The following is a 26,171-nucleotide window of genomic DNA, read 5'->3' on the forward strand; positions in this document are numbered from 1 at the left end:
AAGGTGTAATAGACAAATTAGTCAAAATAAGAAAGTTGATATAGGTGTATTAATACCAAACAAGGCTAGTGTGGTGGCTTCATGCCCGTAACATCAGCACTTTGGGAAGCCCAGACGGGAAGATCACTTGAGCCCGAGAGTTTGTGACCAGCCTGTGAAACATGGCAAAACCCCATCTCTACAAAAAATACAAAAAATCAGTTAGGCGTGGTGGTGCACAATTGTAGTCTCAGCTACCTGGGAGGCTGAGATGGGAGGATCACCTGAGCCCAGGAGGTCAAGACTGCAGTGAGCCATGATCACACCACTGCACTCCAGCCTGGAAGACAGGGTGAGACCCTGTCTCAAAAAATAAATAAATAAACATAAAAGATTACTCTTCACTTAGGGGAAGCAGGGAAAGGATTTTTACCTGTTTTCTTTCACTAATTTGATCCCTCTGCTTGGATAAATGATAGTAGATGCCATATATGTTGAATGAGTGAATAACTGACTGTAATTCTTAGTTTGTTATCTTGGTCCATTGTTGCCAAGCTTAGATAGGACTAGAGACAGCTTAAGATGAGGAATGTTACCAAAAATAAAGGAGGTGGCTGGGTGCGGTGGCTCACACCTATAATCCAGCATTTTGGGAGGCTGAGGTGGGAGGATCGCTTGAGCCTAGGAATTCATGACCAGCCTGGGCAACATAGCAAAACTCCATCTCTATAAAAAATTAGTTGGACATGGTGGCACGCACCTCTAGTCCCAGCTAGGTGGGAGGCTGAGGTGGGAGAATCACCTGAGCCTGGGAGGTCAAGGCTGTAGTGAGCCATGATTGTGCCACTTCACTCCAGGCCTGGGCGACAGAGTGAGATCCTATCTCAAAAAATAAATAAATAAAAAATAAAGGAGGTTATTTGATAATGACAAAAAAATAGATTCATCAAGACATAAGAATGCTAAACATGTATGCATCTACAGAGCTTCATAATATATGAAGCAAAAATGGATAGAACTAAAGGGAGAAATAGGCTAATCCACAATCTTAGTCAGTGCTTTTTACGTTCTCTCAGTAATTGATAAAAACAAGTAGGAAAAAGACAAATGAAGACATAGAGGATTTGGAAAACTATAAGAACCAATATGACCTAGTGGGAAATAATAAACTATTACATTCCAAAATTGCAGAGCACACATTCTTCTCAAATGCACATGGAATATTCACAAAGATAGACCAAACTGTGGGCCATAAAAATGTAAACATGGATAAACAGAGACTGACTAGATAAAAAAGTAAATAAATGTCAGATTTTGAAATCTTAGAGATTATATTCTATGACCAATTTCAATATAATGAAACTATACCGAAATTAGCAACAATAAAGTATTGAAAAACACACCACCATATTTGGAAATTAAATAAAATACTTTTAAATAACCCATGGATCAAAAAATAACTATTTTTAACCAGAGGTAATAAAAAAACAATACATCAAAATCTGAGGAGTACAGCAAAAACAGATCTTGAAGGAAAATTTATATTTTAAATTTTATATTAGAAAACCATGAGCTAAGCTTCCATATTAAGATGCTAGTAAAAGAAGAGCAAATTAGACCCAGTCATTAAATGACATGACATAATAAAAATAAGGGCACAAATCAATAAAATAGAAAAGAAAAATATAAAAAGTAAAACAACAAAGGCAAAAGTTGGATCTTTGAAAGATTAATAATAATATAATAATATATAATAATAATATATAATAGACAAATTAGTCAAAGTAAGAAAATCTCTAGCTAGATTAATCAAGAAAATAAAAAGAAACAAATTATCAATATTAGAAATAATAGAAGGTTTACAATTGCAGATTCCACAGATATTAGAAGTATAATAAGGAAATGTTATAAACAACTTTGTGCAACTAAATTTGACCAACTTAAATACATGGATAAGTTCCATGAAAAACTGATTTACCGAACTAATTCAAGAAAAAAAAGAAAATCTGTTTTTTTATTTTAAAAGTTGAATTTTATATATAAAACTTTTCCACATGAAAAGCTTCAAGTCTAGTAAGCTTCACTGATGAAATCTGCCAAGCATTTTAGGAAGAAATAATACCAATTTTATATAAGCTCTTCAGAAAACACTACCATATTTTGTTGGATCTAGCATAACCCTGACATCAAAATCTAACAAAAGCATTAAAGAGAAGAAAATTAGAAACCTATCACTTTTAACATACACATTAAAATCTTTAACAAAATATGAGCAAATGGATCTAGCAGTAGATGTGAAACAGGATAACACATCATGAAGAAAGGGGACTCATCAAAAGAATGAAAGGTTGGCTCACCATTTGAAATCAATCCATGCAGTCCCTCATGTTAACAGAATTAAGGGGGAACCATACGGTCATCTTAAAATATACAGCAAAACTGTCTGACCAAATTTAAAACCAAGTCATTGTAGAAACTCTCAGTACTAAAAATATAGACGAGAACTTCTTCAATATGCTATAGGACAGGTGGCCCCAGTACCAGTCCGGTCCGTGGCCTGTTAGGAACTGGGCTGCACAGCAGGAGGTGAGCAGCGGGCCAATGAGTGAAGCTTCATCTGTATCTACAGCCGCTCCCCATCACTCACATTACCAACTGAGCTCTGCCTCCTGTCAGATCAGCAGCCGGCATGAGATTCTCACAGGAGCCCAAACCAAACCCTACTGTGAACTGCGCACGCGAAGGATCCAGGTTGCGTGCTCCTTATGGGAATCTAATGCCTGTTGATCTGTCACTGTCTCCCATCACCCCTAGATGGGACTATCTAGCTGCAGGAAAACCAGCTCAGGACTCCCACTGATTCTACCTTATGGGAGTTATATAATTATTTCATTATATGTTACAATATAATAATAATAGAAATAAGGTACGTAATAAACATAATGCATTTGACTCATCCTAAAACCATCCCCCTGACCCTAGTCAATGGAAAAACTGTCTTCCACGAAACTGGTCCCTGGTGCCAAAAAGGCTGGGCACTGCTGCTGTTGAACATACAACTATATCACACTTAATGAATTAATTCCCTCTAAGACCAGAAAGAAAATATTCCCATCAGTTCTATTCAATGTTGTACTGATTATATTAGCCAGTTTGATAAGCAAGAAAAACAGAACAGAATGTATAAAGATTTCAAAGGAAGAAGTAAAAGCTGTCTTTATTTGAAGATGTCATAACTAACTGTTTATGAAGAAAATCCTTAGGAATCTGCCCCCTCAAAAAAAAAAAAAAAAAAACACTATTGCTACAACTAATAAGTGTATTTAGCAAGGCTGAAGAATACAAGATCAAAATATAAAAACTAACTTTATAAAAGCAACAAACAAAACATAAAATTTAAAAAAAAACTTCCATTTGCAATATTGTCCAAAAACTTTAAATACTAGGTAATAAGTGTAACAAAATTTCTGCATCTACACAAAAAAAATCATTGCAGAGAAAAATTAAAGAAGACTGCTAAGATGTGAATGTGTGTGTCCCTCACACACATAGCAAAATTCCCATGTTGGGATTTAAACCCCCAACTGATGATATTAAGAGATGGGGCCTAAGTGATTAAGTCATGAGGGCTCCACTCTCTTGAGTGAATTTGTGCTGTTATTTAAAAAAAAAAGTCAAAGGGAATGCCCTAGTGCCTTTTGCCTTTCCACCTTCTGCCACATGTGGATGCCATGAGAAAGCACTGCCTATGAGGAAAAGGCCATCATCAGACATCAAATCTACTGGTACCTTAATCTTGGACCTCCAGAACAGTGAAAAAAAATAATTTCTGTTCTTTACAAATTACCCAATCTCAGGTATTGTGTTATAGCAGCACAGACTGAGAGCAAGACCTAAATAATTGAAGAGATATACTATGTTCATAGATTGAAAAACTCAACATTGTCTAGACATCCTTTCTCTCCAGATTAACCTATAGATTCAATATAATCCAGCACACTTTAAACATTTTTTTAATAAAAATTAACAAAATGACTCTAAATTTATATAGAAATTGAAAGGACATTAAATACCCAAAACAATCTTGAAAAACAGCAAAGTTGAAGAACTTAAATTATCTAATTTCAAGGCTAACCATAAAGTTACAGTAATCAAGACAGTGGTGTGACCATAAGGATAGACAAATTAAAAGATCAGAAAAAAAAGAGCCTAGCAATTGATCCATACATACACAGGCAATTCTTTTTTTTTTTTTTGAGACAGAGTCTCGCTCTGTCGCCAGGCTGGAGTACAGTGGCGCGATCTCAGCTCACTGCAGCCTCTGCCCCCCAGGTTCAAGTGATTCTCCTGCCTCAGCCTCCTGAGTAGCTGGGATTACAGGCACCTGCCACCACACCCAGCTAATTTTTGTATTTTTAGTAGAGAAGGGGTTTCACCATGTTAGCCACGATGGTCTCGATCTCTTGACCTGGTGATCCGCCTGCCTCAGCCTCCCAAAGTGCTGGGATTACAGGCGTGAGCCACCACACCTGGCCGGCAATTCATTTTTTACAAAGGCACCGACATAATTCAATGAGGAAAGGATCATCTTTCAACAAATGGTGCTGGACCCACGGATAGCCATATGGGAGACCCCTACTTTATACCATATTTAAAATGTAATTCCTCATGGATCATAGACATAAATGTAAAACTAAACTATAATACTTCTAAAAGAAAACATAGGATACAATCTTCATGACCTTAGAATGGACAAAAACTTCTTAAACAAAAACATAAAAAGCACTAACCGTAAAAGAAAAACATCTATAAACTGAAATTTATCAAAATTAAACTTCTGATCTTCAAAAGACACAATTAAGAAAAATAAAAGCTGAGCCACTGGCTGAAAGAGAATATTTCATTAGATACCTTATAAAGGACTAGTATCCAAAATACAGAAAAAAACTCATAATCAATCATTAAAGGGCAAACAACCCAATTTAAAAATGGCCAAAAGCTTGAACAAACACGTCACAAAAGATGATATGGCCAATAAGTATGTAAGATGCTCTATATCATTAGCCAACAGAGAAATGCAAATTTAAAATACTAGAAGATTCTGAAATTAGAGAAGCAGTAAGGAAAAAATGCTAGAAGATATCACTTCACAATGGCTAAAATTGAAAAGCATGACAATACCAAGCATTGGTGAGGAAGTAACCGGAACTCCCATACAATGCTGGAAAAATCTTCTCCCTGAGAAGCATGGTAAGTTGCAAATTGTGTCCCTGCTGTTCTCTTGTATCCCCAGCACCTGGCCCCTAATTGGCACCCCTGCACTCACAGAGGAGATAAGTTCAGCTAGGAACTTGTTTTCTTGTTTGTTTTGTTTAGTTTTTGAGACAAGGTCTCGCTCTGTCACCCAGGCTGGAGTGCAAGTGGTGCAATCATAGCTCAGTGCAGCTAGGGACTTCTTGACAGTGACATAAGGTAAGAGCGCCTTATTTATATCTGCATCGGACAAAGAAGCAGCTTCGAGACAGCAGGACTGGGAGAAAAACAGGGTTGGCAACTTTTTATTTTGCAAAGTAAGAGTGTTTTAAACAATTTTAATAAAATAAAAACCAAAAAGCAGCCAGGCACAGTGGCTCACACCTGTAATCCCAGCACTTTGGGAGGCCGAGGTGGGCGGATCACAAGGTCAGGAGATTGAGACCATCCTGGCTAACACGGTGAAACCCCGTCTCTACTAAAAATACAAAAATAAAAAAAATTAGCTGGGCATGGCGGCAGGTGCCTGTAGTCCCAGCTACTCGGGAGGCTGAGGCAGGAGAATGGCGTGAACCCGGGAGGCGGGGCTTGCAGTGAGCCGAGATCGCACCATTGCACTCCAGCCTGGGCGACAGAGAAAGACTCTGTCTAAAAATAAATAAATACATACATACATACATACATACAAAAAGCTACCAAGCTACCATCCACTGTCTCATCATTCCCTAAAAATTACTATTAGCGTTGCTTTCAGAAGAAAAAAAATTAAAGTTCTTTTGACCCTTTCCACCTTCGTACCCCCAAAAAACAGAACGTAATCATATAATCCCAGAATTTTTTAAAGAATCAATTCAGTTCTGTGAGAAACCAACTCTGTTGTCATTCTTTTTCTCATTTTGCCACATTTAGTGATCATCACTCAGCGATCCATTCATTGGGGTCCTGAGGCTTTTCTATTATGAATCACCAAGTCAATTTGGAGCACCCAGACAGACGACCTGTCCCAAAATCAAGGTTAGGAGTCGGTAAGCTTGCTCAGAGATTAATTTAAACCATTTGCTCTCATAAATCAAGCCAAGAACTTGATGTGTCTTCAGGAGCAGGCAGGAGGAAAAGCCAGTGAGGACAGGGCAGTCAGGGAGGCAAAATTCACACAGCAGAAGGCAGAGGGCAAAGTTAGGCCAAGAAAAGGAAAGGTGGAGGGCAGTTATGCGAGAAGAAAGATTTGGAAGAAAAGGGAAAGGAGGCACAAAATAAGCAGAAGGGGGCAACAGTGTTAAGGGTGTGGCAGGGGCTTGGAAGAGGCAAGGGAGGCGAGGAGACAGCATGGAAGTGAATGGAGGAAACGGCCTGCTCTGTAGCATGTCTCCTATTCGGCAGGTCCAGACCACAGCTGCGCACGATGAACAGGACTTGTCTGGGCACTGCTGGATTTCCTGGCTGCTGTTGGCTGGGGGTATGTGTTCCACATTCCCCCGTTCAAGGAGAGGGCAGAGCTGCCCTCTGGGTTTTCCCCAGAACATTTGATCACTGCAGGAAACATCCTTCTCAGGAGCAGCCTCTTCCTCCTCCTGCTGAGCAAGTTCCCAGCCAGCCCCAGAGTTCACTTGTTTAGGTCTGAGCAGCCAATTAGTCCTGCTTTCCTCACACAGTTGTCCTCCTAAAACTGCCTTGCTCACCCCTCAGGGCCCCTTTCCATGTATTTCATCGACTCCTCGCAGCCCTCCCATCCATCTCCCCATGTTTCCCTTTTCTCACCCTGGCTTCTGGCTGCCGGTTATTCATTCACCATGCCCTTCCCTAGAAGGTCTATTCGACATTCAACCCGTTCATTGCTCGAGGTCCACTCAAGGTCGCCCTCCTCTGGGATGCCTTTCCAGGGTTCCACAGCAAGGTGACCGCTCTTCCTCACGCTTTCTTTGAGCGGTCAGCTGTCAAGCCTCATCTCGACCACTCATCAGCACAAACTGCCTTCTGCTGCTCTGCCTTTAGGTAAGAGCATTGTCTTCCCCGGGAGGCAACAGAAGACTCACATCTCAGGCAACGCTGGCACTTCAGCCAGACGCGGGCAGTTCAAGACGACCTACCTAGACCTAATTCACCACAGCTACCCCCGCCCCAGGAGGTGTCCCAGAGACTCTTCGTGGCAGAAGACGTAGTAATTCTAGCGGAGGACGCTGAGCTAGAACGGGATCAGCAGAGGCCGGCTTCAGCGAGTCTTGAGAGATGCATAGAGGGAGGGCGAATCTAAGGGATCTCAAGAGAGAGGAGGTGGCTTGCACTCCCCTGGGAGATACCAGAATTCTGGAGAAAAAGAAGAATACACAGGCCAAATGGGGCCATGGATTTTTGAGTATTTGGAAACCTACATCTGAGACTGGATTCTAAAGGTGGATTTCTCCAGACACAGAGGAAATGGCTGTGGCTCCCTCTGAACACCAGAGGGCACTGCAGGGAGTGAGCGGGCCTGCCCTCCAGACAGCAGGCTGCAGTGCTGTCTCCACAGGCTGGCATTGAGGTGGGCGGCCTGCTGTCTCCTGACTGCCCTGATTGGACTTCAGTGGACATCCCAGGAAAAAAGGATGCCACACGACTCCAGGCAGCATTGTTTCATTCCATATGGAAGCCCAGACGTGTTCTAGGAGGGTTGTTACACAATACACACACACACACACACACACACACACACACGCGTGCACACAACTGGGCCCCAAATCCTAAAACATCAACTGGGATTTTAAAAAAATAAGCAAAAGGAAAACCACATACTTAGCTTCTTCCTAATTAAGGAATGCTCTCTCTGAATCATTCTCTCAGAAACAGCTGTGTCTCCTACAGACCCATCCACTCCATACTTCTTTTATTAAGCCCGTACTTTGAGCGTGATACCTCTAAGTGCCATGAAGAACACAGATGTAGAACATCTACCTGTCCCTTGTCCTCAACAGTGTAAAACGCACCTGCACGACCTCTTGGACCCCACCCCCCCGCCGGCCACTATGCTGCCTGCTTATAAGAGGCTCCTCTCCACCTTGCTGCAGCCCCCTGACTGTCACCAAGCTGAGGGAGACAAGCACTTCCTGTACCCTCTGAGAAAGCCATCGCCACAGTTCATGCGTCTAGCTCACAAGAAACTCCTCTGACCAATGGCATTTTCTAAAACAGCAGAAGCCCCACATCCAGAAGGGAGCTTGAGGAAGAAGCCAAGGTCCCCTCCTGAGCTGCAGGCCCTGCCCTGCCGCCATGGGCTCAAAACTTCCCAGTGAGGTGGGACTAAAAGTCACAACTGAAACCCACAGAATGCCAGTTTCCTCTCCCAAACTAGGAACGAGGAGTCCACCTCTCAGAACCACCTCAAGGAAGTATTCAGAACAAGCATCATCAGCATGGCCTGGCAAAAACAGGGTGAAATATTTGAAACCACCCAAATGTCCCATAATAATAGCTTGGTTGTATACATGAGGCACATCCATTCAAAGGAATGTTGTGTAGAGCCTTGCACATAGGAGGTGTCTGATAAATATTTGTTGACTAATTTTTAGTATTTTCAAAGAACGGTGGTGCTGTTTCTTAAAATATATAAAGGGATACAGAACTGTAAACATAGTATCATAAGCATGGCAAATATTGTGTTTATTTTGAAAACTCAGGAAGAAAATGTTCGCAACTTATAAAACTAAAATTATAATTGTTTCTGAGGCATGCAATTTGTGGGGGTGACTTTTAGTCTCTTATTATTGTCAATTATCGTTTATAATCAGAAAATTATGAAAGATTTATTTATTTAAAGACCCCAGTGAGGTCCCACTGCCTGGGTCCCACAAGCGTCCAGTCCATGCCCTCAGTCCCCATTGAGCCTCTCTTACCAGGGGGCAGGGGTTGCAGGTGGTCTTCCTGCACTCCAGCTTGAATCCAGAGATGACCCCCACCTGCACCACGCAGCGGCAGGTTGTGCACACATCGATCATCACACTCTTCCCGGGCTGGAAGCAGAGGCACCAGGGTCAGGCCGCCCCAGCATCCCCCAACCCCCCACTCACCTCACTCCCATACCCTTTCTCCTGCCCACCCACCCATAGCTCCCACGAGCCATCGCTCTGCTGCTCCTCCTGTCTCCCGTGGCCCACTGCCTTCCTGTCCTCCCACCTCCAGTATGGAGATGGTAAGAGTGAGAACTTTCATGCCAAAGAGGCAGCCCAGGTAGTGGCAGAGAGGACAAACCAAAACGTGCACAATAACTTCAGAGTGCTTCTCTGTGCACAGAAGAAACGCACAGGTGCCTGAGGTGGGGGCCAGGAAGTGTGAGACAGGCCTGGAGAGTCGGGAAGATGGTCCCAGCCTGGGCTCCAGGACGCCAGGCACGTCCCACAGGCAGTGCAAAGCTGGGGTTAGGTCTCCCCAGTTTCCTTCATTTCTGCTTCACAATGACTCGCCTGCTCCCCTTCCCGCAGTACCCCCTTCCCTGTCTCCACCACTTGCTCTGGAGAAGAGGGCAGCGGCTCACCCCAATGATAGTGCCATTGAGCGTGCAGGCTTCCACGCGCTCTGGGGGAGAGAAAAGTGCAGAGTTAGAGTGGGCAAAACACACCCTGGTAAGACCGGCGAGCAGGCTGCTCTCTTTGGGGCTCCTCCTCCGTGTCTGGGCCTCCCTCTTGTATCAGTCAGCCCTTTCCCCCCACCCCACAACCCAGCGCTGGGGGTCCTACTGCTGGAGCCCACAGCGGCCTCCCTTCCCCATGCAGCCCACAATGAGAAGAGCCCCGTACGTTCTCCAAGCGACAGCGCTTGCTCACGTGAATTTACATTTAAGAGATGGGATGAATGGGAGGATGTTTGGGTTTATGAAACGATGAAATGCTACTCTTGAAATTTTCACTTTCAAGAATTCAGTGGCCAGGCACAGTGGCTCATGCCTGTAATCCCAGCACTTTGGGAGGCCGAGGTGGGCAGATCACTTGAAGTCAGGAGTTCAAGACCAGCCCAGCCAACATAGCAAAACCACATCTCTACTAGAAATACAAAAATTAGCCGAGCGTGGTGGCGCATGCCTGTAATCCCAGCTACTCAGGAGGCTGAGGCAGGAAAAGTGCTTGAACCCAAGAGACCAAGGTTTCAGTGAACCAAAATAGTGCCACTGCACTCTAGCCTATCCAGAGATAGCGCCAATCACTCCAGAGTGAGAATCTGCCTCAAACAAACAAACAAATAAAATTCAGAGCAGGATATGGTAGAAAGAACTAGTTTTTGTTGTTGTTGTCATTTTTTTGTTTGTTGGCAGGGTTGGGGTGGCAAGTTGAACGCCTTCCCCTGGGTGAAACGTCACAGCATACAAAGGTGGTCTCCAAATCAGAGAAGCCTGGGGTCGAATCCCAGTCTTGCCATGTAGTGATCTTCAGGAAATTCCTAGGATTTTCCCATTTTATTTGCTTTCTCATAAAAGCAGTAGGAGCAGATGGGAAGATTTCGGTCCTATCCATTTCCCTAAGTTGCTAAAAAGGCAAAGAATTCAGGAGCCAAAGGTGGAAAGACAGGCTTAAAGGTGGTGCCCAGTCCAGCCCAGCCCCAGCCTGTATGCCTTACCACAGCGACAGCTTGGGCAGCACGCTGAGGTCTTACAGCTCAGCTGAAAGCCCGAGGGGCAGACAGGGACCTCCAGCTGGGGGCAGGAGACGTTCCTTTGTTGTATAAAGACCTCCTCCTTCACTCGGACACACTCATTGATGAGGCAGGGATTCTCCGGGGAGGCCCACTGGGAGCCGACCTGCAGGGCACCAGAGTTAGTCCAACAAGCTGGGGCAGGGCTGGAGCCCAGGGTCCCAATGGGAATGTGCTCTTCTCTCAGGGAGGTGGTTTCTAGACGTGAAGCCTGGCTTAACATGTAAGTCCCACCACAGGGTAGGGCCCACAGAGGGGATGAGTGGGGCTCATCTCAGTGAGCACCACTCAAACAGTTTGGGTCAAAATCACCTGACTGAGGCACCCAGGCAAGCACCTTGGAGAAGCCAGGGGACTCACCCTCCCTTCCTCAGCATTGGTTTGAGCTGAGCTCAGACACTCTGGCCGAGAAGCAGCAGTGTGGGCCATCAGTAGGAAGGTGCAGCCAGGAAGCTCAACCCACTTCCCAGGCTGGTGCCACTTCCCAGGGTAGGGGGAGACAGGGAGCTGGCAGAAGCCTGGGAAGGCTGGCCTGGGACCCCTACAGCCCTGCAATCTGTCCATGAAGACTGCATATGGGTAGCCTGACCCCAAGGGTCGTCACCATGGGCAAAAAGCACTGAAAGGGCCCAAGACCATGGTTCAGAAAAGTCACCAGGAGGATCTCCCCCAGAAAATGTCACTCCGAGTGCCCTCTGTGTTGGCCGGCACCCAGATATGTAACTAGGTGCCCTCTGCCGCCATCTCAGGCCCTGACCTACTTCTCCTGGTGCCTGCTTATTTCTTCTCCTTCCAGATGAGGTGTAGAAAATGCCAAACACTTGCAGCCATTCTCTTCACCTCCCACTCCTGACTCCCTATGGCCAAATCTTCCCACTGCAGGCCTGATTCCACCCTCCAGACCTCTCCCTCTTCTGATTACTCACTCACTGTGCCTTGGCCACTGGCTCATTAAGAGGACCCATTGCTACCACCCCCGCTGACCCCTGACATGGTTCAGCAGCAAAGCCACTGCCAACACCCAAGTCTTTTAGGTAAGATGGAGACTTGAGGTAGAGGAGAGAAGCCCAGGTCACCTTATGCTTTGTAAACACTGATGATGGGCAGGGTGGGGTGGGCCTTGAAGAGAGATGAGAGATGGGGAAAGGGGCAGGAATACTCAGTGCAAAGGGACCGGCTCTCAGCCCCACCAGGATGGGGCAGCCTCAGATCTGAGCTGGACCTTGACCCTGGGGAGAAGGAACAAAACCTGCCTCCATCCAGGGCACATGGGAGCAAAAGCGCTAAAAGGTGGGGAGGGGAGAACACAGGGAAGAGAACCCATAGGCAACTCGGACTAGAGGAGGAGGTGGAAACTCACCTGAAAAAGCCCAGTGAGTCATTCTGTTATCACTGGGGAGGAGAAAGGCAATGGGCCTAGGTAGGAGATGGGGAAGGCTCAGGACAAGATAGCAGACCTTTGGCCTTCCTCTCAAAGGGAAGCGCACTGGTCTTGCTGGGGAAAACAGAGGGAAGGCCCATATGGGCAGCTCACCTCCTCCCAGCACCAGCTCCCAAGGCTGCCAGGACTTGGCACTACCCACCTTATCCTTCTGACCAGACTGAAAGAACTGTAATTCTCCTAGCATCTGGACTAAAATCCCCAAAGACGGAATCCTCTGTGTTTAAGAAAATGGCTTGATGAGCATCAGAGTCTAAGAGAGAACCTGGCAGCACACGGGGGACAGCTGAACTGCTCTGTGTTAGAAGAAGGGACTGGTGGGGGTGGGCCAGCCAGGAGAGGACAAGAGTGGGGTGATGGGGGGCTGGCAAGATGCCCCAGCCAGACCTGCAGAAATAGCAGAGGGACTGTGGGAAATACTGTTCCCTTTCTGGGTTGTAAAGTTTTCCACCTCCCTAAAACCACCAGGGAGGTTTCAATAGAGATCAGTGAAAAGATCTGAAGACCCTGCCTGGGTCGATGTGGTCCAGAACAGTACTTGCAGCCTGTGGCACTTTGGAGGGGTGGCGAGGCCATCTCAAAACCAGCCGCTCAGTCACAGCACCTCAGATTCACAGGTGAATGAGAGAGCATGAATCCCCCTGGGAGGGCCCTGGGCTTCTCCCAAAATCTACAAAATGGGAAGCCTGAGGCAGTCTTAACTAGTTCCTAAGGGGCGGGTCATCCCAGCTGCCATCTGGATAACACCAACAGCTGGGTGAAATGCCCAGTGGGGAAAGCAAAGGGCAGGGAATGAGACGAAACCAAGGTCAACGCTGGTCCCTGGAGTGGCCCCAATCTGCCCTCCTCCCCGTCCCTGGGGCCTGGACCTACACTCTTCCAGGAAGACTGGGAGTCCCCCCGCGGTGAGCCGGTCACCACCTCACAGGCAGATGGCAGGCACCTTCCACAGCACTCGCCTTCATGCAGAACATAAGTGAAGCCCTGGAAAAGCAGAAAAAACAGAGTAAGGACAGGCCAGCAGCAAAGACACAGGGGCTCTTACCTACGCCTCCTGCGTACTGAGCCCTGGGGTTCTGCCAAGTGATCACTGCTCTGGGCACTTTCATCTTTGTTGTCAACCAGCCTCAGGGCCATGCCAAGAAGCAGCAACCACTAGGCCACTAAACGAAGTCTTACATCAGCTGCAGAGATATAATTCTGCCCCCTGAAAGATCCCACTTTGAGAGAGACCATGATCCAGTCTGTGGGAGCATTAAAGACAGCCCAGAGTTCACTTAGCAGCAGCTTACCAACCTGGCCCTTATCAGGCTAACTCTAGGGCCCCTCATTGACTGGGAGGCACACTCAGGATGACTGGGATCCTGTCTCCGCTCTTGCAGGGCTAGCCTCCCATACAAGACGAACACTTGATCCCAATACTGCTCACCAACGTGCAGATTTGGGCTTCCCCAAGAGGTTACTTGACATTTACCTAGTAATTTATAGGGTACAGTGTACTTTACAAAAGAAAAGTGAGATGAGAGAGCAACAGACAAAGCTTCCCCAGAAAGCATGCCAGGGAGACCAGCGTGCTGGGAGTTTGTCAGCCCATCTTGCCTCTAGAAGGTCCCCCAATCTGGCTAAAGCATTATGAACTTGGACTGAAACCCACCTCTGAAAAGTCTATACAAAGAATAGTCAAAGCAAGGACAGTGTGTTTGTCCCAGGAGCCAAGAGAAAAGAACCCAGGACTACGTTCCATCTTGGAGCAGTGTCCTTAAGTGAGAAAGAGTAACCACAGCTGTTCAGGATGGGTGTGGATGGCAGCCTGCTCTGCTCCCCAAGCACACTCCTGAGCAGGGCCGAATCTGAAGATGCACAACACGTGTGCCTCTCTCTGGACAGTCTCAACACTCCTGAGACTTGGCTCAACCCCACCTGGTCTCCACGAGACCTACTGATATCCCCACCCACCTCCCAGCAGTGTGCAGTGAGCTGTCTCCAGGCTTTTATCAGCCAAGATTCTAGTCATTTACTGTGCACCTATGATTTACTAGGTATTATGGAGAAGACAACAAATTAGGATGCCTCAATCTGTGTACACACCCTCCACAATACAGCAGAACATTCAAAATGCCATTAAAGAAAAAAAACAAGGTCTCAGGGGGTCAGAAACAAAGACTCAAAGAACACAGAAGACAGTAATTAATACCTTTAGGGATCTGCTGTCATTCTCGTGCGCCTCTCTAGAAGGCTGAATGATCGAGATTTGCATATTATTTTTGTCTCCTGTTGCCTCTCACCATGGGCAAACAGTGTCAATATTACGGATGGCTCCCAGGCCAGATGCCTGTTCCCACAGCCCCACTAGCTTCTCACACCCAGACACTTTTAGCCATGCCTCCAAATTTCCATCTTTCTAAGATTCCCCTTCATACCCCACAGCAACCCTGTTTTCTGGCTGTACAACCAGGGTCCAACCTATATTTTTCAATTCTTTATTTTCCCTTCCTCCGACAAATTCCCTCGCTTATATTGACATTTGATATCTTGTATCAAAATACACATCCCAGGCCCTTCTCCTGGCTCTCTTCTCCATCCTGTTTTCATTGGTTTCCCAAATAAGAATGGAACTAAGTAGGTCTACTAGCCACCCAACCTGAAAACATACACACTGAAAAATAAATTATGAATTTATCTAGCAGCACAATCCTTTAAGCACAATTGCTATAACTGAAATGGAGGTGGCAGATGCCAAGCTCTGGTCACTTGTCCCCTCTGAGGCGATCTGAGGAGCACAGTTTGAAAACCTCTTCCTGGGTCAGACTGGCCCTTGCAACACTGGAGTTGCGGGTTGTACCAGCCTAACAGGACGGGCTCTGGGCTCGGGTCAGGACCCTCCAGTGTCCACAGGCTTCATGTGAGCTACAGAGGTTCTGGCCAACCCCATTCCCTGGGGTGGTCCTGTTTCCTGTCTGATACTGAGAAGAACAGCCCTCCCTCTTCTTCCTCCTGAGGGGTATCACAGAGTAAATAATATCTAATGGACTTCCTTTGGCTTCTCAGAACACAGTTCCTACACCGACTGAGCCTGATTCAGAAGCCTACCGGTGAGGAGTCAGATGGCCATCAGGCTTCATGGAAAATCCCCTCAAAGGCTTGTACAGAGGTGCAGGCCTCCTCTCACTATGGATATGGAAGCAAGGCCATCGCCTGAGGCCCGCTTGGAACATTCCTGAGAAGCCACCAATGCCCCTGCTTGCCTGCCGCCGTTCCTCTGACATGAAGAGCAGAGAACTACAGAGGAGCTTGGGGAAAGTGTGTTTCTGCAGACTGTGGCTTCAGGGTGATAATGGTAGTGTTCTTCTTTCTTTTCTGTCACAACCTAGACAACACATGGACTGGTAGATATGAGACCAAGTGCCTCTGAGGTCGGACCAGAGCTAATAATGCTAACAATACTACCGTCTTTGCAGAATGAAGTCTGAGACCATCTGTAACTTACGTAAGCTCCCACCTCACTCAACATAGTACAGATCGAAGCCCAGCCTCCCATGTCCCCTGAGATTTTAAACCACGAGGCTCCCTTCTCCTCCCCAGAAGATGTGAACATTCAGCCTCTAAGACAGGGCACTAATTCCCTAGAGCAATCACATGGTCAAGAGTTCTAGACATGGTTCCTCCTCCACTCCTGCCCTGACCTCCCTACTCATCTTCTTTTTGAAACTGCCCCCAGCTTTTCTACGCAGCCAGGATTATACCCCAGGACCTGCAGCTCCCTGAATAGTTGACTGGACCAGAGCATGAACTGGACAGTGGACCCGATCCAAGGGCTGAGCTGGGCCTGTCAACTTTCCTCTTGAGAAGCTGATCCATGAAACACAAAGACCGACTAAGTCAGATTGGAGAGGGATGAACCGTGAATCTGAAAAGCTGTGTGGAGTTGAAGTGAGATTTGACAAAGCTGTGTGCAAACAAAATGTGTGAGAAAGCAAAACTTCTGCACAGAGGAAGCTGGCCCGCAGTGAGGAGCGGGAGCAGATGGACAGAAATACTGGCTCTTAGGACAAACGGAGAGACATGCTGTAGGACCTTGGTGCCCACCTACAAACCCTGCACTTCCTGTCTGAGAGATCCTCCTGTATCTTTTCTACAAATCCCTTTTTATTGTAGCTAGCCTGAATGGGTTCTATTTTTTGCAAGCGAAACTCCCCACTGAAACACGAAATATATTGGTTGTCAATTTTCTAAAAATGATCTCTAAGCAGCACTCTCTTTATTTGACAGCAAGTTATTTCCCTGGCCTCAGAGGGCCTGTGAGAGGAGATGAAAACCAAAGGGTCTCCAAAACTTAGCGTTTCCCACAGGAACACCTGGATACCACAGCATCATCCTCTCCCAAAGGTACTGAGCACCTCCACTCACTCTCAGTACCCAAATGCAGGTAGAACAGCAGGTGAAGCGCCTGGGTTTCGGGATTTGCCCTCAGGCCCTCCTCTGTCAAACCATTCACCTTGAAAACACCTTCAGGAGCTCTGTCTTCACTGCCATTAACACTTGTAAAAGCAACCACAAGATGGATGTGCTTGCCTGCCCTGGCACCTCTTCTCTTAACATCATTATCTGCTGATAATAATGTAGTAATAATAATCACATTAAACCAGCAAGCAGAATTTGACCCACAATCCTCCCTGCAGACTGTTGCTCCCTTTTTCTCGGGTCTGATCAGTCCTAAACATGCAAGAACAGGGCACCCCAGCACACACAGGAGCCTCAGGGGCAGCCACCACAAACTGGATTTGGGAAACAGGGATCATGTTTTCCACACCTCAAATTATAAACATGGTCTGTAAATCAACAGTCTATGTGGAAACACCAGAGTACACTGAAACCAGGACGATCCTAGAAAATTCAGACCATACGTTTGTTCTAGGGACAGGTGAAGGTGATACATGAGGGTGGAAGAAAAAGGAAAACATCAAGTCCTCTTTTCTAGGCATTTAGTCCTCCCTATGTCTCTGCTCAAACCTATTCCACCAGTCCTTTAGACTTAAGGCCATACAACAGACGTGACCATTAGCCAAGGCCTGAACTGCAGAAGGATGATGTAGAAATCCTTTGCTCATGCCTTTTCTTCTCACCCAGCCTTAACCCCCTCCCTCTTCCTCACCCCTAGCCTTGAACCAGAGGTCACTAAAGAACCTTTCTTGCCCTTCCTCATGAACCCGGGAGGCGGAGCTTGCAGTGAGCCGAGATTGTGCCACTGCACTCCAGCCTGGGTGACAGAGCGAGTCTCCATTTCAAAAAAAAAAGAACCTTTCTTATCCTTCCTAAGATGCCCTCCTCTACTTTCCCACTCTAATGGCTGCAGGCATGCCCAGCCCCTCTGCCCCACTCACCGACCGACAGCTGTCCTCACAGGGCTTCTGGGAGCACTGGGCTACGCGGAGGCCCATCACAGCATCCTCCATGTCGGTGCAGGTGCACACGTCGCAGCCCTCCTCCCAGAACTGGCCCACAGGGTAGATGGTGCTTCGGTGGACACACACCTGTAGACATAAGTTTTCGTGAGTGAACTCATTTGGTTCATTGAAACAAGCGGTGAGTTAGCACCTACTACACAGAAGCCGCTCTAGGTGCTGAGAATGTGGCAATAGAGAAAACCAAATGTGGTCTCCGCCCATATGCAGGGCTGCTTATAAAGCAGATTTCGCCCTCCTCCTTTCCCTCCCCGCCAGCCTTAGAAAAGCCATCCCCAGTCTCTCAGGGGTGGCCCCTCGTAAGGCCTTCACGGTCCACAGACTTGAATACAACACACTGGCTGCCTTGGTCTTGCTTCTTCCTGCCTTAACTGCACTTCACTCCTTCCTACGTCACCGAGAAGCTGTACCCACATTCCCAGACCCAGTAATGTCCTTGGACTTGGAGCCCATCCTCATCTAGCCCTCTGCCCACTTACGAGCAAATTGGACAGGGGCTATGAATGCGTGTCCCCTTGCCCACAAGTGACTAGGAACATAACAAGCAAAGACTCTGGGACACAGAGCAGGGGATATGTTTGAGAGACAAGGGATCCTATTTGGAAGAACAATAGGCTCTGGTAGAGATGTGGGAAAACAGATGAAAAAGGTTGGTTGAAAGGGAAACATGGAAAGTCTGGGATGCATGCCACAGACAATGCTCGGACATCCTTTTGTTGGAATGAGGAGCTAAGGAAGCTGTTTGATCATGGGACTTAATGACAGTTTTGAAATTAATCCCAAGTATGCCCTCCAAAGCTATGCAAAATAGGTCTCCACCCTGTGAATGTCATAATAGCAGTTCAAACATTTTGAAACCATTATCATATATCTTCTCAGTCTTCTAGCTTCTGTATAATGAACTTATTGAACGAGACCCCTTGTTCTACTAAAAGGCCTGCAGGAAAATGTTACCATCCCTATGGAGAAGAATTGTTTAGCAATACTTAGCAAAAGTAAATGTGTATTTACAATTTGACCCAGAATCTCACTTCTAGGAATCTATCCCAAAGACACACTGGCAAGACCACAAAATGACAGATGTGTATGGCTGTTTGTTACTGCAATTAGTAATGGCAAAAGGCTGAAGCAACTCAAATGTCCACCAATAAGGGACTTGTTGAAACAAAACTATGGTGCTGCCACACAATGGAGTACTATGCAGCTATAAGAAAGAATAAGGCAGATCTCTACACACTGATACAGAATAACCTCCATCAAATATTGTTAAATGAGAAAGAACAATTTAAAATATAATTCATAATATGCTTCCTTTCTATGAGAAATGGGAAGAAACATACATGTATAAAATTCAGTTATATTTTCAAAAAGAGAAAAACTAATAAAAATTATAAAGGCTGGGCATGGTGGCTGATGCCTGTAATCCCAGCACTTTGGGAGGCTGAGGCGGGCAGATTGGTTGAGTTCAGAAGCTCCAGACCAGCCTGGGTAACATGATGAAACCTTGTCTCTACAAAAACATACAAAAATTAGCCGGATGTGGTGGCATATGCCTGTAGTCCCAGCTACTCAGGAGGCTGAGGGGGAGGATCGTCTGAGCCTAGGGGGTGGGGGCTGAAGTTAGTTGAAGTCGCATCACTGCACTTCAGCCTGGGTGACAGAGCAAGACTCTCTCTCTCTCTCTCTCTCTCTCTCTCTCTCTCTCTCTCTATATATATATATATATATACACACACACACACACACACACACATATATATAATATATGTTATATATTACATGTACTTATATATAAATTATAGGGTGGAGGAAGGAATAAAGTACAGAAAACACAGATAGAGTAAGACTCCTGGCAATATGTCTTGTTTTATAATTTGGGGTTTAAAATCATTTAAGTGTTTTACACCATAGTAATCTTAAATTTTAAAAGAAATAAAAAGCAAACCCTAAAAATGGAAAACAAATTGAAATAGCTCATTAACTAGATATCAAGTCAGTGGCACATAATTATTATTTATAATAATTATTATATAATATATAATATCATAATATAATAATAGTTATTTCAAATGACTTCAAAACCTAGCATTTACACTATATATCCCCCAATGAGTTTTTTTTAGGACAAGAAGAACTGAAAGGAAATTTTATTTATTTATTTTTTTTTTGAGACAAAGTCTCACTCTGTAGCCCAGACCAGAGTGCAATGGCACAATCTTGGCTCACTGCAACCTCCACCTCCCAGATTCGAGCGATTCTCCTGCTTCAGCCTCCAGAGTAGCTGGAATTACAGGCGCACACCACCACACCCAACTAATTTTTTGCATTTTTTTAGTAGAGATGGGGTTTCACCATGTTGGCCAGCTGGTCTTGAACTCCCAACCTCAGGTAATCCGCCCACCTCGGCCTCCCAAAGTGCTAGGATTAAAGGTTAGTTTTGAAACTATTACAGGTATATTGCAAGATAAAGCAAATAAGTAGTTAATTATGTTAGGAAACCAGAATTTTCAACTTAGAGGAGAAGTGATACAAGCAAAAAATCAAAGAAGTAAAGTCCTGTAATTTCATTTGAATCAGAAATACCACTACAAACTTACGAGTTTTTATCCTGTCTTAAAATATGCATTTCTAAGCTCTGTTCAGCAAAAAGGTCTGAAGGCAGTGGCAACCCAGGAGTCATAAATATTCTTGGCACCCAGATTATACCACCTAAATACCACTTTCACTAAAAGGTAGGGGGACTTTTGTCAAAACGGCAGATCCAAGGACTAGGGCAGGAAATGCCCAGGGTGAGCCTGGCACCCCTTACTGTTTCAGAAAACAAGAAAGCTATGAAAGACTCATGAGGCCATGCCAACAGGCTCCAGAGCCAACTTAAAGGAGCCCCCATTTACCCCAGGGAGGACAACTTAAATATCAAAAAAAAAAATAAAGTTTACAATGAATCAACACACATCAAACACATAAGAATCCATGAGTTCATAATGAAGCTAAAAACAAAAAACCTCTTTGGCTGTCCTTGACAGTTGCTGGAGCATCAACTCATGGCTATGAAAACTGGAAAAGAAAAAATCAAGCACTTATTCTACTTTGTCTATTTTATTTCAGGGTAACTGAAAGCAGTTGGGAGAAAGTTCTTTCTTATGGGAGAATTCCAGTTAATAAATGCAATCAGTATGATAGAAGTAGAGAAAAGTCACAATTTTGAAACTCCTAATGACATACTAAATCTTAGACAACAAACACTTATAAATATTAAAACTATGAACTAAATTGTTGATGGGGTAAACTTCACAATGCAGAAATAGGTACTTCATCTGAACACATAATCAGTCCTATCTTTGAAAGTGGGACAGCTGGGCCAGGCACGGTGGCTCACACCTGTAATCCCAGCACTTTGGGAGGTCGAGGCGGGTGGATCACAAGGTCAGGAGATTGAGACCATCCTGGCCAACATGGTGAAACCCCGTCTCTACTAATAATACAAAAATTAGCTGGGTGTGGTGGTGTATACCTGCAATCCCAGCTACTCAGGAGGCTGAGGCAGGAGAATCGCTTGAACCAGGGAGTGTGAGGCTGCAATCAGCCGAGATCGTGCCACTGCACTCCAACCTGGTCACAGAGCGAGACTCAAAAAAAAAGAAGAATGAACGAACGAAATAAAGAAAGAGAGAGAGAGAGAAAGGAAGGAGGGAAGGAGGGAAGGAAGGAAGGGACGGAGGGAGGGAGGGAGGAAGGGAGGACAGCTGGACATTATGTGCCTCTAGGTGTGATGCACATGGCACCCTTGATCAGGTATTCTTGCCTCCCTACTGCACTGACCTTGAATGTAATGAATCCCCTGGGTCTAACTTCTAGTCTACTGGAAATACAGGGGATAGAGGAACACATTATGCAATACCATAAGGTAGCTGCTAGTCAAATCCAGAATTCATGACATTCTACAGGACAAATGACCCAGCTTCCCCAACAAATCAAAGGCATAAAAATGGGGAGTGGCATTACTATAGATTAAAAACACATAAGAAACATTAATAGAAAAATGGCAAGGCAGGAGGGGCGGGCAGGAAGATGAGAAGGAGAACAGAGATATAAGAAAGCAGCAGCAGCAACCGTAGCCTCCTAGACTTGTTCCCACTTCTCCAAAACTGCGTGCTTAGAATCCCTGAGCTGGAAGAGCATCTAGAGGGGAACAGAGGTCTTAAGCATTCCAGACAAATAAAGATCTGTTCCAGCCCTAACAGGCTCCAAAGAGAGATGACTGCAGCTTCTCTGTCATGCATGTCAGGACTCCCCTCAGTGCAGCAGCTGTGACTATGCTCAGGTCTTCCTGCTGCAGTTCTGGCTCATTTCAGTTCTCACTCCGCCACTTTCGCGCCCTTCACTTCCCTACTCCATCAATTAAATCTTTAATGATAGCTAATCTTGGTGGCTCTTTCACCTATAAGACTGCTATTTGTATTGAAAATCTGTACCATTCATTGACACTTTACTATATTCAGTTTATAGACTATTGTCATATATACTAACAAGAGCATACATAGGAACTTCATCTTAACATTTCTCCCATAGCACCTAGTACAGTACCAATTCTGTTAGAACACAGTAGTTGCTTAGTAAATATTGGATGGGCAGATGGATGGATGAATGGATGGGTGGATAGAGGGATAAACTGACAGCAATAAATAAATGAGTAAACTATTAACTGCTCTTAGCCAGGTGTGGTGGGGTGCACTTGTAATCTCACCTACTCATGAGGCAGAGGTGGGAGGATCACTTGAGCCCAGGAGTCCAAGACCAGCCTAGGCAACATAGCAAGACCTCATCTCAACAAATAAATAAACACATATATATGTATGTATAACTATTGACTGATATCTAAATAATCCATGCAATCATGTTATTTCCTTAGCTAACCTAAAATAAGCTTATAAAGGTAAAGACCATGTCCTACACATTATTTGTAACCTCAGCACCTAGCCATGCTTAGTACATAGTAGGCTCACAAGAAATGCCTCCTGAGTTAACTAAATTTCCACTCAGGCTGAGCTGGAATGCTGACTGCCCACCCACCAAGCCTTGTAGCACTTGGTTTGGGCAAGAAGGGAATGCTGAGTAGGATGCAAATCTTCCATGAGGAGCACATGTTGCTTAGTAAACATTGGATGGGTAGGTAGATGGATGAATGGATGGGTGGATAGAAGGATAAACTGACAGCAATAAATAAATGAGTAAACTATTAACTGATAGTTAATAGCTGAGCAGTCCTTACCTTGTCGGGAAGGCAGGTGGTTGTGGTGCAGCCACAGTCATTGGTGGCGGTTGAGGCCAAGTACCCAAGGGGACAGCTCACTGTGGAGTTGACACAGTTGCAGGCACACTCATACTCATCACAGCACTGGGTCTTCCGAAGGGTGGGCAAACGGTGCGGGGGGCAGGAGGGTGGGGACACTCTTTCGCACTCCTCCTTCCTGCAGGCTGAGGGTAGGACAAGGCCACACTGAGCACTGCACCCAGCCAGGGCTCATTAAGTATTCAGCTATGCTATAGGGTGCCAGGGAGCTTTAGACTCAGAAGATTAAGTCAGAAATGTGCGAGGGCCAATCTCACAGGATGGGAGTTACTCAATGTTACCAAAAGCAGTCCATCTGCAGAAAAATATGAACATTAATCAAAAAGGGAAATGTGAAGCTAGCAACTCTAATGGAGGAGAAGTGAAGGCTGCTCCATCCCTGCTCTATCACTTTCCCACGTACGTCTGGAAGGGGTGGGTTCCTTGATTCTCAGAGGTGTCAGATGTAGAATCTCTAAGTCCAGTAGGTCTGGGTGCACCATGCCCTGCTAAGCACTGTTCTATGCCAGGAGCTTTTGTGATCCTATCACCACCTCAGTACCTAGAACAATACCCTACAGTTTAGGTCCGCCAGCAATCAGTGTGGAATGAAAGATTGCCAGCAATCTTGTCAAAGCCACAATGTCACTTTTAAAAGACCAAATCCTGTCCCTGTGTCCTTTGCCTGTTTCCAGTTCCCTTCAAACACAATATGCTCTCCTCCCACCTTGAAGTCTCACATCTAGGAAGTCGGGTGAGTGTCCACATCAGCAGGACAAGAACGCCAACGGAGTTAGAGTGGGGATTCTCGGGAGGTAAATACAGAATTTGGTTTCTTGTCGTGTCTTATTTTAGTCCAACGCTATGTTTAAATTATAGTATATAGTGATTACATATATACATCTTCAAAGGAAAAAAACTATAAATTTGTTTGGGAATAAGATCCAATGATGAGAGGAAGTCAAGGAAACATTCCCTCCCCTCAATGACATACAGGAGGATAGGCGTAAATAAAGATTAGATTTGGAGGCCACCTCATCTCAGCCCCAGCTGCTTCTTCATAAACCCAAGAAGGAGGTGCCTGTGGCTGTGCCCACACCTGGTATCCTTCAGCAGCACGCAGCCGGAAGGATTCCTTGCAGGTGTGACCCTAACCCCTCTGTTCCAGATGTACTCCCAACCCAGATTCAGCTAGGTAGAAAACAGGAAATGATGTCATCTTGGACCAGGTCCCTGAGAAGGAGGATGGCCTCCCTCACACCAGGAGAGAAAGGCCACACCACCCCTCCTCATCCACAGAGGCCTTACCACAGATGAAGTTGGGTCTGCACTCGCCAGGGTTGGTCAGTGTGGGCTGGAGGCCACCTTCACAGTGAGGCACCGGGGGCAGGTCGCAGCTCACCAGGTCACACACTGAGGGCCAGAAAGAGAGACGTCCATGCAGAGTTCAGAAAGGTTACTCTTTTATTACCTGTGAGTGGGACACTACATTCCTATTCATGCAGACTTCTACTGTTTTAGGTAAGTGACGATGATGGAGACAGAGATTACACAGGTTAGGATAGATAGATAGATAGATAGATAGATAGATAGATAGATAGATAGATAGATAGATAGAATGATGACTAGATACATGAGATAGATAGATAGATATGATAGATACATACATACATACATACAGGATAGATAACTAGATATATTAGATAGATAGATAGATAGATAGATAGATAGATAGATAGATAGATACATACATACATACATACATACATACAGGATAGATAACTAGATACATTAGATGGATAGATAGATAGATAGATAGATAGATAGATAGATAGATAGATGAATGATAGACAGATAGATAGAGGATAGATGATAAATAGATACATAGCTTAGATAGAGATAGGATAGATGATAGATACATAGGATACATAGATAGATATAGATGAAAGATACATATGTTAGATAGAGACAGAAGAGATGATAAATAGATACATAGGTTAGATAGATAGAGATAGGATAGGTGATAAATACATAGGATGGATAGATAGATAGATAGATAGACAGATAGATAGATAGATCGATCAATCCAAGTCACATACTGATTATTCTTATCATCCATTAGGGCTTTCACATCTCAGCCAAGTCAACTTGGATGCTCTAGACCTGTTTCCTCTTCTGGAAGGTGGGAACTCTACCTTATAGGATCAGTCTGAGGATTTCACAAAATAATAAGGGCAAAGTGCCCGGCACATTGTAGGAGCCCAGTAATGTCTATAAAATGAGGGGCTTGAAGTAAATGATCCCTCTAGTTCTCTCTACTGCTAACATTCTAAGACCTCCTTTACATTGTTCTCAAGCCACATCTCCCTCCCCTACAGGACTTGTTTATTTCTGATCAATTTCATGAGTACAAATAAGTTTCTCCGATTACATGATTTTCTTTTAGTTGCTTGGACTGTCCCCTGATCTATCTGTTCTCCCTTCAAGATTTGCATCACTGCAAATTGTACAAGCCTGTGCTTTAGGTCTTCATCTGTACAAGCAATAAACACACTGGAGAGGACAGGGACAAAGGCACTAATAATTTCCTGCCATGCTAACCGTAATTCCATCAGCTCTGAATTCACGGACTTAGACCATTATTCAGCCCACTATTCACAGAGTAGCCTGCAAAGCTAGCACGCACACCTCTAGCAAATAACCTGCTGAACTCAAGGTGCCCAGTGTGTGGTCTTCTCTATATCTAGCAGCCTCAAAATCTTTTTGAAAAGGAAAATGGGTTGCTTTGGCATGACCTTTTCTTCAGTAATCACCCCATTCTTGTATTAATCCTGTCAAACCTGTGTTTAGTAATTTATAGTAGATTCTTCTAGGAAGCAAATCCTGTTCTCCAGAGGTAACCCTTTCCATTTTTTTGGAGTATCTAGTCGGTCCTTACCCACCTCCTTTCACACACCCTGTGCCTGGGAACAGAGACACCTTTCAGCACCCTCAACGTGGTGCCCCCTGGGGCTGGGGTTAGGCCCTGGAGACAGCCCCCTGGTGGGAC

The 26,171-nt window shown here is 45.2% G+C and overlaps 1 protein-coding gene across 1 annotated transcript in view; it reads right to left on the bottom strand.

Annotated features, from left to right (window-relative positions):
- Window positions 1-26,171, bottom strand: part of VWF (von Willebrand factor) — a 176,123-nt gene that overhangs the window by 9,521 nt on the left and 140,431 nt on the right. Inside the window, 7 exon segments of the mRNA NM_001246277.1 lie at window positions 9,099-9,215; window positions 9,737-9,777; window positions 10,813-10,993; window positions 13,202-13,312; window positions 17,710-17,859; window positions 23,063-23,268; window positions 24,431-24,535. Coding sequence (NP_001233206.1) covers window positions 9,099-9,215; window positions 9,737-9,777; window positions 10,813-10,993; window positions 13,202-13,312; window positions 17,710-17,859; window positions 23,063-23,268; window positions 24,431-24,535 — 911 coding nt within the window.

The sequence above is a fragment of the Pongo abelii genome, chromosome 10, assembly GCF_028885655.2.
Source record: "Pongo abelii isolate AG06213 chromosome 10, NHGRI_mPonAbe1-v2.0_pri, whole genome shotgun sequence".
Classification (NCBI taxonomy): Eukaryota; Metazoa; Chordata; class Mammalia; order Primates; family Hominidae; genus Pongo; species Pongo abelii.